This window comes from Aotus nancymaae, unplaced genomic scaffold (genome assembly GCF_030222135.1).
Source record: "Aotus nancymaae isolate 86718 unplaced genomic scaffold, 86718_ANA_hifiasm-v0.15.2.pri h1tg000010l, whole genome shotgun sequence".
Lineage (NCBI taxonomy): Eukaryota > Metazoa > Chordata > Mammalia > Primates > Aotidae > Aotus > Aotus nancymaae.
In genome coordinates this window covers 60,440,309-60,455,929 of record NW_026988421.1, presented here as the reverse complement: position 1 = coordinate 60,455,929, position 15,621 = coordinate 60,440,309, and the positions used below count along the sequence as shown (strand labels likewise).

The 15,621-nt window shown below is 41.6% G+C and overlaps 1 protein-coding gene across 8 annotated transcripts in view; it reads right to left on the bottom strand.

Moving 5' to 3' along the window:
- TET1 (tet methylcytosine dioxygenase 1) overlaps nt 1–15,621 on the bottom strand; it is a 149,573-nt gene that overhangs the window by 59,204 nt on the left and 74,748 nt on the right. For all 8 annotated transcript variants that reach the window (XM_012451417.2, XM_012451418.2, XM_012451416.2 and 5 more), the window contains one exon: nt 1,506–3,804. In XM_012451417.2, coding sequence (XP_012306840.2) covers nt 1,506–3,804 — 2,299 coding nt within the window. The remainder of the gene's footprint in view (nt 1–1,505; nt 3,805–15,621) is intronic.

Here is a 15,621-nt window from a genome sequence, read left to right as displayed (position 1 = left end):
GTTGCTTGAACTGGGAGACAGAGGTTGCAGTGAGCCGAGATCGCACTACCGCACTCCAGCCTGGTGACAGAGTGAGACTCCATCTCAAAAAAAAAAAAAAGTTAAAACTCAAAAAGGCTTATGAATTCTTCCAGTGGCCAAGATTATGGAATTTCTTTATACATAGATATATTTTGTATTGCAGAGAAATGGAAAGACATTGTTTCAGAATATCAACTGCTCTTTGGACAAAGACAGTAATGGATAGAACACAAAAGCACTGGATACTGAAAAAGACATAAATCACTTTCAGTTCTAGAGTAGGACAGCAACTGCCACCGAAATATTTTTTAACTGTTAAGTTGTACATATGTTTTACATTCTCCATATGTATCTCACACACAAAAAAATATAATGCAAGGATTGTAGGTTGACTTTTTTTTAATATAGGAAGCATAAACAAACTGTAATAAACTATTAAGGTGATTCTTTTTTTTTTTTGAGATAGGGTCTTGCTCTGTTGCCCAATCTGGAGGGCAGTGGTATAATCTCAGCTCACTGTAACCTCCACCTTCCAGGTTCAAGCAATTCTCCTGCCTCAGCCACCAGAGTAGCTGGGATTATAGGTGTGTACTACCAAGCCCAACTAAATTTTTTTTTTCAATTAAAAGAAGAAATTTTTTTTTTTTTTTAAAGATGGGGTTTCACCATCATGGCCAGGCTGGTCTTAAACTCCTGACTTCAGGTGATCCACCCACCTTGGCCTCCCAAAGTGCTAGGATTACAGGCGTGAGCCACCATGCCTGGCCAATTTTTTTTTTTTTTGAGACACAGTCTCGCTCTGTCACCAGGCTGAAGTGCAGTGGCTTGATCTCGGCTCATTGCAACCTCCACCTCCCGGGCTCAAGTGATTCTCCTTCCTTAGCCTCCAGAGTAGCTAGGACTACAGGCACATGCCACCATGCCCAGCTAATTTTTGTATTTTTTAGTAGAGACGGGGTTTCACCATGTTGGCCAGGATGGTTTTGATCTCCTGACCTCGTGATCTGTCCACCTCAGCCTCTCAAAGTGCTGGGATTACAGGTGTGAGCCACTGCACCTGGCTTCTAATTTTTAAATTTTAGGTAGATATGGGGTTTCACCATATTGGCCAGGCTGGTATGGAACTCTTGACCTCAAGTGACCCATCTGATTTGGCCTCGCAAAGTGTTGGGATTACAGGCAAGAGCCAACACACCTGCCTAGGAAATTCATTCTTATGCTATGCACAATAAATTGACGGACATTCAACCATCTGCATATTTTGAGAAGGTTTATCCTTGTTTTTCCAAATTATGAGTTGAGTTTTCCATTCTTGTGAGCAGAACCAAACTGTCCCACAGGAAAACGGTTATAGATTTACTTAATCCATCTTAGAATAAGAATGGGGAAAAATATCACACAAAAAGATGTATCAGAATTTGCCTCAGTCATGACTGAGGTAATTTGTGTAGGTGAAATAAAAACACATCCACACAAGTACTCACCGAGACAGTTGCAGGTGGGCAGTTCAGAATCTTTAGTTATGGACACTAGGTTTTTTGTAGGATTAGTAAAGAAGTTCATAGCATAATCACTGAAATTTTTCTGTGCACTGTCCACCATGGAAAACTCTGACGTTCCAACACTGGATGAAGAGACTTCCTCTTCACTTTTGGTAGAAACCACTGTCATTCCACCTGAACACACTACATTTACATTCCTGAGAGTTAGTGCTGACTCCGGTAAGGGTGTTTCATGAGAGATACCAGGCAGTGTTAGCAGTCTCTGATGCATGAGTTGCTCCTTAACAACCTGTTGAAATCGTATTTGGTCATCGCCAGCCGTCACATTAGCACACTGGTTAGGTGGAGAGGAGGGCTGGGTCAAAGGATGGGCTTTCTGATTGGCATTCGCTGTTAACTGTACCTGAGAGCTATAAGCTTTATCAGTGAATGCCTTCCCACTGGATTCCGTTTTAAGATGAAATAAGCTGAGTGAATCCAATGGTTCAACCTTTTCCTCTACCGCTTCAGGATACCTCTGTAATTTTATCTGAGTGAGTGGAGGAAATATTGTTTTGGGTTGTATAATGGACCTTGTTTGAGCCAGTGGTTTCCATATTTTGGCTGAGTTAGAAATTTTCCCAAATACAGTAGGAAAATCATGTGAACAAAATTGCCCAAATTTTTGAAATTTCGATGCAATCCAAATGTCACATACTGTGCCATACGCATAGGACAATGTTTCCCACTGCTGCGGATCATTTTCTTGATAACTTACAACTGTGGGCTTCTTTTTCCGCCGATCTCTTGATGGGGTGGATTTTGTCTTTTTCTGGGTTGTGTTCTTTTGCTTTGTTAATGATGCACCATGATTATTTTGTACAGTTGAAGGTGGTTTCTGTTGTATTGTGCCCTTCTCTTGATTGTATTTTTGCTGTATATTACATGCAACAAGGCTTGTGGGTGTACTTTCAACATTTTTGTCCTCTGGTTTTATATAATTGAACTTAATTATTGAAGCCAGTTGTGTCAACTGTGTTGCAACGTCTTCCTCAATTTGGGTGTGGGCTGCATCCTGACATGATAGATCATCTGAGTCCAAATTTTTGCTGCTGTCCAGTAACTGGTTACAATACCCCACTTCATTATTTCTTGGTGGCAACTGAGGCAAATTATTGGAACAATTGTCTAGAGCAATTATCCCTTGAGTAACACTTTTATTGGTTTCAGTCTTGGATGAATTTGATTTTGGTACAAAAAGAGATAATGAATTTGTGACTTTTGAATATTCATGTGACTTTGTGGATGCCGGGTTAGTAGCTGAACTGATATGTGAGCTGGAAAGTGTAGTAGTTTGCCCATTGAAAACCACCATGCTGGATGAACTTTGTTTTCCCAAAGATGGACAGTGATGAAGATTTGGTGACTCTCCTTGTAAGTTTGGGTCTTGAAGATCTTTTCTTACAGAGTAGAGAATAGCTTTGCAGCTATTAAGCAAACTGGCTGTTCTCTGCTCTGATTCTTCCTCTTTCTCTGACTTTGATGGGGAGGAATTCTCTGATGGGGCTTCTGAGAGTTGAGTCAGGGCCTCTATGGCTACCACTTGCTCCAATGTTAATCTCCTATCTTTCATTAACGACAAGAGACTTGGTTGAACTGGAGATCCATCTTTTGGTTCTTTACTTTGTATATTCTCAGGAGTTTTTGGTTGATCACCTTCATTGTGTATGCTGGCATGATGATTTATGTTGGAGTGTGAAGAATGTGGAATGGAATTGCATTTAAAGCCAGGCTGCTGGAATACTAAAACATTACTTCTCCCCTTGAGATGATCACAACTCATATCAGTAGCAACGGAGCTCATAGCGTTGTTATGGTTTACAGTGTCTTTTAGGAATTTACATGAACTGTTTTCCAATGTCTTGCTGAATGCTTCAATATTGAATTTTTTAAATGACACATTTGGTTCAGTGGGTACATAGTGCACATGTTTAATGCCATTTCTTATGGTTTGTACAAACAATTTTGGAGGTTTGGTTCGTTTCTTGTCAACTTCAGAGTTGTTTGATTTTTCAGGTTCTGGGACGTTGGCACTGAAATCTTTGACGTGATCAGCTAAATGTGATTTCTTGTTTTGTGTCCACTTCTCCACCTCGATGCCTGTCATGTTTTCTTCATTTTTAGTTACATTTTCAACAGGATGTGGGTTCAATTCCGATTTTTGTTCTTCCCCATGACCATATTTACTGTAGTCCATGGATTCTGACTTGGGGCCATTTACTGCTTTGTTAACAAAATTTGCCTGCAAAATACAGAAATTACTCATGTCATCTACTTAAATATCTGAATAACAGCCATAAGAAGATTAAAATTTAATAGCAACTAAATGTAAAGCCCCTGTGGATACAACCCAAAATATTATTTTCTCTTTTTACACATTCAGTAAAGTCATAAAATAACAAAAGGGCATAATATGCAAAAAAAAGAGAACTAGGTTGGATGTGGTGGCTCACACCTACAATCCCAGCATTTTGGGAGGCCAAGATGGGAGGATCGCTTGAGCCCAGTAGTTCGAGACTAGCCTGGGCAAAATGGTGAAACCCAGTCTCTATCAAAAATACAAAAAAAAAAAATTAGTCAGGCATGGTGATGCACACCTGTGGTCCCAGCTACTCGGGAGGCTGAGGCAGAAGAATCCCTTGAACCAGGGATGTAGAGGTTGCAGTGAGCTGAGATCGCAACACTGCTCTCCAGCCTGGGCAACAGAGACTCTGTCTCAAAAACAAAACCCACAGAACTATCAAAATCTCATACCTGCTAATATTTTGGTATGTTCATTTTTTTCCCCAAATAATATTTTTAACTTTAAAAAAATTAAAATAAAAAATTTGTTTGTACAGACAGGGTCTTACAATATTGCCCAAGCTGATCTCTAACTCGTGGGCTCCAGCAATCCACTTACCTTGGCCTCCAAGTAAAAATTTAAACTACTTTGGTAGTGTTCATTAGGCAATATCTATTTTATTTATTTATTTTTTTGAGACAGAGTCTCACTCCATCACCAGATGCCAGGCTGGAGTGCAGTGGTGTGACCTCGGCTCATTGCAACCTCTGCCTCCTGGGTTCAAGCAATTCTCCTGCCTCAGCCTCCCGAGTAGCTGGGACTACAGGCGTGTGCCACCACGCCCAGCTAGATTTTTGGATTTTTAGTAGAGACGGGGTTTCACCATGTTGGCCAGGATGGTCTCGATCTCTTGACCTTGTGATCCGCCCACCTCGGCCTCCGAAAGTGCTGGGATTACAGGCGTGAGCCACCGCGCCCGGCCCTATTTATTTATTTATTTTTATTTTTAAAATCAATTTATGTTTTTTTAGGCAGAGTCTTGCTCTGTCACCCAGGCTGGAGTGCAATGGCACGATCTCAGCTCACTGCAACCTCCACCTTTCCAGTTCAATCAATTCTCCTGCCTCAGCCTCCTGAGTAGCTGGGACTACAGGCGCGTGTCACCACGTGCAGCTAATTTTTATATTTTTAGAACAGACCGGGTTTCACCACATTGGCCAAAGTGGTCTCAAGCTCCAGGCCTCAGCTGATCCGCCTGCCTCAGCCTCCCAAAGTGCTAGGATTACAGGCATGAGCCCCCATGCCCAGTCATACCTATTATTTTGATACAAACTGTTTTCAAATAGAATATACACATAGAAATGTATACAAATCATAAGTATATAACTTGTTAAATTTTCACAAGATGAGCTGTTAGGTATACTTGCAGTCCATTCTCACTTTATAGTAAGTTCATTCATTAAATCTATGACAATGTTATCATTTTTTCTGCTACACATGGACATTGGGCTATTTTTAGTGTTTTGCTATTTAACTGCTATAACATTCTAATGGTTACATATACATTGGGTGGAGTGAAAGTGCTAAATGACAGCACCTGTGTGTATCTTACACCTGTGTATATGTTCAGCTTTAGTAGACAGGCCAAATAATTTCTAAAGGTATTATTAATATACACTCCAATGACTATGATAGTTCCAATTATACCACATTCTCATTAATAATTAGGATTTTCTGACTTTCCACTTTAGTGGAGAGGAGTATAGCTCCAATTTCTCTTTTTATTTTTTCTTTTGGAGACAGGGTCTCACTCTGTCACCCAGGCTGGAGTGCAGTGCCATAATCACGGTTCACTGCAGCTTCAAATTCCCAGGCTTAAGTGATTCTCCCAGCTCAGCCTCCAGAGTAGCTGGGACCACAGGCACAAACCACCATGCCTGGCTAATATTTTTGTATTTGTTGCAGAGACAGGGCTTCACCATATTGCCCAGGTTGGTCTCAAAATTCCTGGATTCAAGTGGTCTGCCCTTAACCTCCCAAAGTGCTGCGATTACAGGCATGAGCCACTGCACCCAAACTAATGTTTCTTATTGAGATAAATTTACATGATATGAAATCCATCACTTGACAGTTGAAAAGTGTACAATTCAGCTAGGCCCAGTGGCTCACACCTGTAATCCCAAGCACTTTGGGAGGCCAAGGTAGGCGGGTCACCTGAGGTCAGGAGTCAAGACCAGCCTGGCTAACATGGTGGAACTCTGTCTCTACTAAAAATACAAAAATTAACTGGGTGTAGTGGTGGGTACCTGAAATCCAAGCTACTCAGAGGCTGAGGAGGGAAAATCACTTGAACCCAGGAGGCAGAGGTAGTAAGCCGAGATTGCAATCACTGCACTCCAGCCTGGGAGACAAGAGCAAAACTCAATCTCAAAAAAAAAGAAAAAAAAAAAGTGTATAATTCAGTGGTTTTTAGTTTATTTGCACTGTTATACAACGATAGTCATTGTCTGATTCAAGAACGTTTTCAAAACCCCAATGAGAAATGCTGTACGTACCCTGTTTAAACAATCACTCCCTATTCCCTCCTCTAATCTTTATTTACTTACTTTTTTCTTTTATTTATTTATTTATTTTGAGACAAAGTCTAACTCTGTTGCCCAGGCTGATGTGCAATGGCACAATCGAGGATCACTGTAGCCTGGAACTCTCAGGCTCAAGTTATCCTTGCACCTCAGTCTCCCAAGTAGCTAGGCCTATAGGGGCCTGTAATCATGCCTGGTTAATTATTATAATTTTTCTGTTGTTTTTTTTTTTTTTGGTTTTTTTTTTGGTAGAGACAGGGTCTCTCTATGTTGCCAAACCTGATTTTGAACTCCTGGGCTCAAGCAAGTCTCCTGCCTCAGCCTCTAGAGAAGCTGGGACTGCAGATTAATTTTTATTTTGTAAAACCTTGAAACAGTTCATTAGACATACCACAGGAATTGAGACACAGGAATTGGAGTGTTTCCACTGATATCACTTATAAAAAGAATGATAACTTCAATTACACAGTGTATACACATTTGAAAAATTCATGTTGTACATAATAAATATATACAATATTTATTTATAAATTTTACAAAAGAACAAATGAAAAAAGAAAGAGCCGGGTGCAGTGGCATGTACCTGTAGTCCTACTTACTGGAGAGGCTGAGGTCAGAGGATCCCTCGCGACCAGGAGTTCAAGGCTGCAGTGAGCAACTATCATGCCACTGCTCCCCAGCCAGGTTAAAAGAATGAGAAACTGTCTCAATAAATAAATAAATAAATGGTAACCTCCTGGAAATAGGGGACCATTAGACTAAGTTGCCTAAGGAGATGTGAATTGGCCTAGGTCACAAACTGATCTCTAGATCAGTTCAAAACTATAACTGATCAGTGGTGGAATCACACCTGCGGAGAGCCACTGCACTCCAGGCAACAGTGACACCCTGCCACTTCAGAAAAAGAATAAAAATGTCTAAGATTAAACAGACAGTCATGTTGCCAAAATATACATTGTTTACTCCAAGGTTCGGCAACCTTTTCTGTAAAGGGCCAAATAGTAAACATTTTCGGCTTCATGTGCCATACAATCTGTCACAATTACTCCTGCGGTATCTAGTAAGCAGCCTCAAAAATATGCAAACTAATAAGTGTGGTAGTATGGTAATAAGACTATTTATGGACACAAAAATGTGACCATCATATAAATTTTACATGTCACAAACATACACAAGAGATGTAAAAAAGAAGAACATTTAAAAGGTGGGAAGGTCTTCCAAAGCAAGAGTAAAGGGTGAGAAGCTATAAAATAAATTAGAGTCAGAGTGTGGTGGCTCCTGCCTGTAATCCCAGCACTTTGGGAGGGCGAGGTGGGTGGATCGCCCCAGGTCAGGAGTTCAAGACTAGCCTGGCCAATATTGTGAAACCCCATCTCTTTTAAAAAGACAAAAATTATGGGCCAGGCACGGTGGCTCACACCTATAATCCCAGCACTTTGGGAGGCAGAGGCAGGTTGGTCATGAGATCAGGAGTTCGAGACCAGCCTGACCAATACGGTGAAACCTTGTCTTTACTAAAAATACAAAAATTAGCCAGGCATGGTAGTGCGCACCTGTAATCCCAGCTACTCAGGAGGCTGAGGCAGGAGAATCGCTTGAACCTAGGAGGCAGAGGTTGCAGTGAGCCGAGATCATGCCACTGCACTCTAGCCTTGGCGACAGAGTGACACTCCATTTCAAAAAAAAAAGAAAAAGACAAAAATTAGGTGGGTGAGGTGGCACATGCCTGTAATCCCAGCTACTCGGAAGGCTAAAGCCTGAGAATTGCTTGAACCTGGCTGGGAGGAGGAGGTAGCCAAGATAGCACCACTGCACTCCAGCCTGGGTGACAGAGCGAGCCTCCATCTTTTTTAAAAAAAAAAAAAAAAAAAAAAGAGTAAGTAGTGTTTAATACTAAGAAATAGGATTGCAGAAAGGGGAGTCTTATATTTTGACTTGATGCAGATGTGCATATCCAAAACCACTGAGACTTCAACGTATGTATTTGTCTATAGGAAAGATCTTGAGGTGCTTTTAAGATTTGTGTATGAAAACGGCAGGACACAGTGGCTCACACCTGTAATCCTAGCACTTTGGAAGGTCGCGGAGAGAGGACCACTTGAGTCCAGGACGCATGAAGTTTGAAACCAGCGTGGGTGAAATGGTAAAACCCAGTCTCTACTAAAAATTAGCCAGGCATGGTGGTGCACACCTGGAGACCCGGCTACTTGCGAGGCTGAAGCGGGAGGATCACTTGAACCTGGGAGGCACTACACTCCAACCTGGGCGACAAAGACCCTGTCTCCAAAAAAAAAAAAAAAAAAAAAAAAATCAAAATCTGAGACAGAGTCTTGCTGTGTTGCCCAGGCTAGAGTGCAGTGGCACTTCTGTCTCCCAAGTTCAAGTGATTCTCCCACCTCAGCCACCCAAGTAGCTGGAATGACAGGCTCACACCACCACATCCAACTAATTTTTGTACTTTTAGTAGGAACTGGGTTTTGCCATGTTGGCAGGCTGGTCTCGCACTCCTGACCTCAAGTGATCCACCTGCCAAGGCAGGAGTATCACCACTACACTCCAGCCTGAGCAACAGAGTAAAACTCTGTCTTAAAAAGAAAGAGAGAAAAAATCTTCATAAGACATTCACATTACTTTATGAGCTTAATTAAGAACCCTTCAACTTTGTTATTCAGGTATATTTGATGTGACTTTTAAAAATTATTCTAAGACTAGAACTTGCTCAGATCAAGTCTGGGACAGTCTAATAGTTCCTAAGCCCTCTCTTTTTTCTCATTTTTCCAAATTCCCATTGTCTTGATAATCTTATACCCAGTCTGAAGAAGCAACGTGGTGTTTATTCTGAAATGACTGGGTCATTTGAACAGAATCTAATTACAGCCCCTCCACCATACACACACACACACACACACACACACTCACACACTCAAACTCCATACACGCAGTATCTCCTGTATCAAGAAATAGCTACACCAATAACTACAATAACAACCAATGAAGAAACAGATACTCAAATCATATAGAAAAATAAAGCCTTTCAGGCCAGGCGCAGTGCCTCACGCCTGTAATCCTAGCACTTTGGGAGGCCGAGGTGGGTGGATCACCTGAGGTCAGGAGTTCAAGACCAGCCTGGCCATCGTGGTGAAACCCCATCTTGAAAAAAAAAAAATAAAGAAAAATAAAGCCTTTCAAAGTCTGTTAATGATACGGTCAAGTGAGACTATTACCTTTACTAGAGGTAGCTCAGGGTGTGTCAACTGTTTTTCATCTTCACCGATAACCATTCCCTCCAGCCTTTTTTCGACATGTTTTTCCTAATAACCCTTCCCGTGAAATTTTAATACCACAGGCATACCATTTAGGTACTGTAACCTAATTATAATATCCCAAATTCTTCCCCACTCACCAAGATGCAACTTTCATTTCCCTTGAGAACTCATAAATAAATAAAATTGTTGAGGAAAGATCAAATTATTAATAAAGTATTATGTGAAACACAACAATGGGCAGCCCACAGAGTATTTCTGTCTAATCAGAAGTGACACTGTCAGGACTTATGCTGTCAACCTGAAAACTGAGTGTCTGTGGAAAAAATGTAGAGACAACCACTGGTGCCTTCATAATGGTGATTTTAAGATACTGTATTCACTTCCTCCCACTGACACTACTCAGAAGTATAGAGGCCAGGGCCCATTTTGCAACCAACCACAGTGCCCAGCATCACTGGCTGTTTAATGAAATCAAATTTAAATAAGGAAAGATCGACTGGGCATGGTAGCTCACACCTATAACCCCAGCAGTTTGGGAGGTCACAGTGAGTGGATCACTTGAGGCCAGGAGTTCAAGACCAGCCTGGCCAACCTGACAAAACCCTGTCTCTATGAAAAATATAAAAATTAGCCAGGTGAGGTGGCACGTGCCTGTAATTCCAGCTACTTCAGAGGCTGAGACACAAAGAATTTTTTTCTTTTTTAGACACAGTCTCACTCTGTTACCCATGCTGGAGTGCAGTGGTGCCATCTTGGCTCATTGCAACCTCTACCTCCCGGGTTCAAGCAATTCTCCTTCCTCAGCTCCCGAGTAGCTGGGATTACTGGTGTGCTCTACCATGCTGGGCCAATTTTTGTATTTTTAGTAGAGACGGGTATTGCCATGTTGGCCAGGCTGGTCTTGAACTCCTTATCTCAAGTGATCCAACTGCCATGGCCTCCCAAAATGCTGGGATTACAGATCTGACCCAGCCTGGTCTACATGGTGAAACCCCATCTCAACAAAAAATACAAAAATTAGCCAGACGTGGTGGCCAGCACTGTAGTCCCAACCACTCAGGAGGTAGAGGCAGGAGAATTGCTTGAACCCCGGGAGGCGGAGGTTGTCGTGAGCCAAGATTGTGCCACTGCACTTCCAGCCTGGGTGACAGAGCACTCCATCTCAAAAAAAAAAAAAAGTCAGCTACTAAACCAAGTAACCAAGTATTAAATCCCTAACATTCTTGGAGCTTTGCCTCTGATCTATTTCCCTACTCTGACTACAACCATCAGCTGAGAGATTCTAAGTGCATAGAAAGTCAGGGTCAAAGAAACTGCTGCCCCAAAGGTGAGTCTGAGAAATTGCATGGCCCTAGACTCCACTTACCTTGGTGATGTAAGGCCACATGGCTCCTCCACATCTAGGCTAGATGGGAGCCACAGCAGAGACCTCAGACATTTCCAAAATCTCTTCAATAGAGCCAGGCTTCTTTTCTTTTCACTTCGTCGCCAAGGCTGTATTGCAGTGACAGGATCACAGCTCACTGCAACCTCGATCTCTCAGGCTCAAGGCATTCTCCCACCTCAATCTCCCAAGTAGGTGGAACTACAGGAGCATGCCACCAAGCTCACCTACTTCTTTTGCTTATGTAGAGACAAGGTCTCACTGTGTTGCCTGGGCTGGTCAGACTCCTGAGCTAAAGATATTCTCCTACCTTGGTATCCCAAAGTGCTGGGATCACTTTGATATTCTAATTTTCTCATTCAACAAGAACTCCACCCTTATCTGGCCAGGACATCTTAGAATCCAAAAGAAATCCTTTTAAATCAAACTAGAGGTTTAACAAGGTCCTAGTGTCTAACTCCCAGGCCCAGTTCTAAAAGTAACAATTCAGTAGCAAATAGTAAGAGTTAATGTTCACAATGAATTCCACTGGTTACTAATGCTAACTAAGATGAACTGGATTAAAGTTACAATGGATGGCTCTTTTGGTAGTTTACTTTCTTAGATTGTGCAGATTATCTATCATCTTTCCAAATCCACTGGCCTGTTTTATTCATTTGTTTGTGAAAGGATGTTAACTGTGAGTTGTGGGAGTATAGCATTGCTATTCAAAATATTATCATCTTATGTCCAAAATCAGTATTTACAGTACACACTGAACTCAAAGCAAGCTGTTAGGGAAAATGGGTAAATTTAGAACTCAATTTAGAATCCAGTCTTTGGCCAGGTGCAGTGGCTCATGCTTGTAATGCTAGCACTTTGGGAGGCCTAGGCAGGAGGACTGCTTCAGTCCAGGAGATCAAGATCAGCCTAGGAAACATGGCAAGACCCCATCTCTACAAAAACAAATTAAAAGACCATAAATTGTAGATTACTCAGACAAGATTAAATCATATTAGTTCTACAAATAAGGTTTACATTCAATCATGTATTGTAAAGACTTAAGATAGAAGGCAGACTTCAACAACGCTTTTTATTTTTTTGAGACAGAGTCTCGCTCTGTCACCCAGGCTAGAGTGCAGTTGCTCGATCTTGGCTCACTGCAAACTTCGCCTCCTGGGTTCAGGTGATTCTCCTGCCTCAGCCTCCCAAGTAGCTGGGATTACAGGCGCCCTCCACCATGCCTGGCTAATTTTTGTATTTTTAGTAGAGATGGAGTTTTACCATATTAGCCAGGCTGGTCATGAACTCCTAAACTCAGGTGATCTGCTCACCTTGGCCTCCCAAAGTGCTAGAATTACAGGTGTGAGCCACCACACCCGCCCCCCTCCTTTTTTTATTCGAATACCATTTAAATCCTCCTTAAAATTTCAGGAGATTCTTCCTATGACAAATCTTGTTTTCCACTAGAGTTTAGCCACTATCAAGTCATCCTTCCTGGAATGCTCCCCCATGATCAAAGATAACTTTCAGGGACCTTGCCTAACTCCATGCAGAAGCCATCAGATAACTAGTTAATTCATGATCTGACAAGGCACCAGTCAAGGTTTAGGCTTTAGTTCTTTCACTATTGTCCCTGTGGTCTTGAGTCTCCTATAGTCAATTCCTAAAATGTTACCCCTTAAAGAAAAAAGTAATATATATTTCTGTCTCAGCTTTCTAAGAACATAAGCTGCAAGAATACTGAGTTATTTATTTACCATCAGCACTTAGCTGGTGGTAATATGCACAGAAGTGTTTACACATTCCTAAGAGAAAAATCAGAGAGCTTTCTGGAGCCAAAGTTTGGAGATCTGTAAATCTGCCCCTGCTGGCTCTTTCCCCACAAGCAAGTCTTTCCTATCTTAAGAAAACAAAACCCAGGCTGGGTGCGGTGGCTCATGCTTGTAATCCCAGCACATTGGAAGGCCCAGGCGGGTGGATCATGAGATGAGGCTATTGAGACCATCCTGGCTAAACCAGGATCACGGTGAAATCCCATCTCTACTAAACACACACACAAACACACAAACAACAAACAAACAAAAAACCTTCCGGGAATAGTTAGCTATTACCCTACCACACTGCACCATTTTACAACCAAAGTTTTCTAAATAATTGTCTGCAATCACTGTCTGTCTAACATGCACTTTTTGATCTACTACAATTAAGTTTTTGTTCCCACCATTACGTTCAAACTCTTCAAGATTCACCAACGTAGTTCCCACTGCCAAATTCAATGGAATTCCAGAATCATATTTTATTTCTATTCTTTTCTTTTTGAGACAAAGTTTGGCACGATTGCCCATGCTGGAATTCAGTGGCAGAATCATGACTCACTGCAACATCAAAGTCCTGGGTTCGAGCCTCCTCCTGCCTCAGCATTTCAAGTAGCTGGAAATACAGGCAAGCACCCTCATGCCTGGCTACTTTTTAAATTATTTGTAGAGACAAGGTCTCATTATACGGCCTACGCTGCTCTCAAACTCCTGCCTCAGCCTCCCAAAGTGTTGGGATAAAAGGCTGAGCTCCCGCACCTGACCAGAATATCTTTTGATACTATTACTCACTTCTTTAGGATCCTTGCTTCAATTCTCCACTCTTTATTTCACTTACCTTTGCTGGCTCCCATGCCCACCTATAAATGATGGTGTTCCCCTTTGCCCTCTGTCCAATCTCTCCACTTGTTCACATACTTGGCATCAACCTACACTTATTTGCTCATAACTCCCCCATCAAGGTAAGAACTTTCTCCTGAATTCTAGTCTCAGTCAACCACCAACTGGATATCTTCACCAGACCAAAGTCAACCAGGTCTAGGCCAGGCACAGTAACTCATGCCTGTAATTCCAGCACTTTGGGAGGCTAAGGCAAATGGATCATCTGAGGTTAGGAGTTCAAGACCAGTCTAGCCAACATGGTGAAAACCCATCTCTACTAATAATTCAAAAATGAGCTAGGCGTGGTGGCAGGTACCTATAATCCCAGCTACTCAGGAGACTGAGGCAGAAGAATAGCTTGAACCTGGGAGGCGGAGGTTGTAGTGAGCCCAGATACCGCCACTGAGCAACAGAACAACAATCCAGGTCAAAAAATAAACCAAAATTCAACCATGTCTAAAAGTTATGAGTATCCTCTTCCCCATACCTGCTTTAATCTCAAAACCCATTTAATAATAACCCAAGACTCCTCTCAAAATATCCCTATGTTCAAGACCCAAATTCAGCCACTAAGTTCAACAGAGTCCATCTACTTAGCACCTCTTCCATCAAGCCCAAGTCCTCTACTCATACTCCTTCTGCCTGAGTGCCTTCACTCAACAAATACTTACAGAGTACCTAGAACATGCCCGAGGAATAGTTAAGAAAATAAAAAGATACCAGATTTATGGAGATTACACTCTAATGGTGGTCTGACAAACATTTTCAGAACCTAATCTTCTATCAGTTCACACCCTTACAGGATTAGTTTCAGAACTGATGAGGGAGGCTTTAAGCATGTAGCACTTCCAATCCTTCATATTGTTCTAAGGAAGTGCTGTCCAACAGAATCAGATGAAATTAATATTAATAATATACTTTTATTTAAGGCAATATCAAAAATATCTCAACATTTCAAAAATATTTAAAAACTAAATAGTTGATTTTAAAAATATATCTATGAAATTCAAAGAATAAGTTACAATTCAAAGTATGTTCCAATTCAAAGTATAAGTTACATCTAAATTTAGATGCTAATTTTTTTTTTTGAGATAGAGTTTTGTTCTTGTTGTCTAAGCAGGAGTGCAATGGCACAATCTCAGCTCACTGCAACCTCCAGCTCACAGGTTCAAGTAATTTTCCTGCATCAGCCTCCTGAGTAGCTGCGATTATAGGCGTGTGCCAGCACACCCAGCTAATTTTATTATATTTTTAGTAGAAATGGGGTTTTACCATGTTAGCCAGGCTGGTCTCGAACTCCTGACTTCAGGTAATCCACCCACCTAGGGCCTCCCAAAGTGCTGGGATTACAGATGTGAGCCACTGGGCCCTGCCTAGATGCTAACTTTATTTATTTATTTATTTATTTATTTAATTTTATTTTATTTTTTACTTTTTCTATGGCCCAGGCTGGAGTGTAGTGGCAATATCTCGGCTCACTGCAACCTAACTCCCAGGTTCAAGAAATTCTCCTGCCTCAGCCTGCCAAGTAGCTGGGATTACAGGCACTGCCACCACACCCAGATAATTTTTGTATTTTTAGTAGAGATGGGGTTTCACCATGTTGCCCAGGCTGATCTCAAACTCCTAACGTCAGGTGATCTGCCCACCTCAGGGCTCCCAAAGTGCTGGGATTACGTCACGAGCCACCGTGTCTGGCCTCCATGCTAAATTTTTAATGACTAAAGTAAAATGTAGTGGTACCAAAACGATGAAGCTCTTTTTCAGGGAAAAATATTTGTTATTGAAATGAAGTTACAAAGTTAGTTTCTTAGTTACCCTACCCAAATTTCAAATATTAGACAGTGCAATTTTAAGGGATGCCT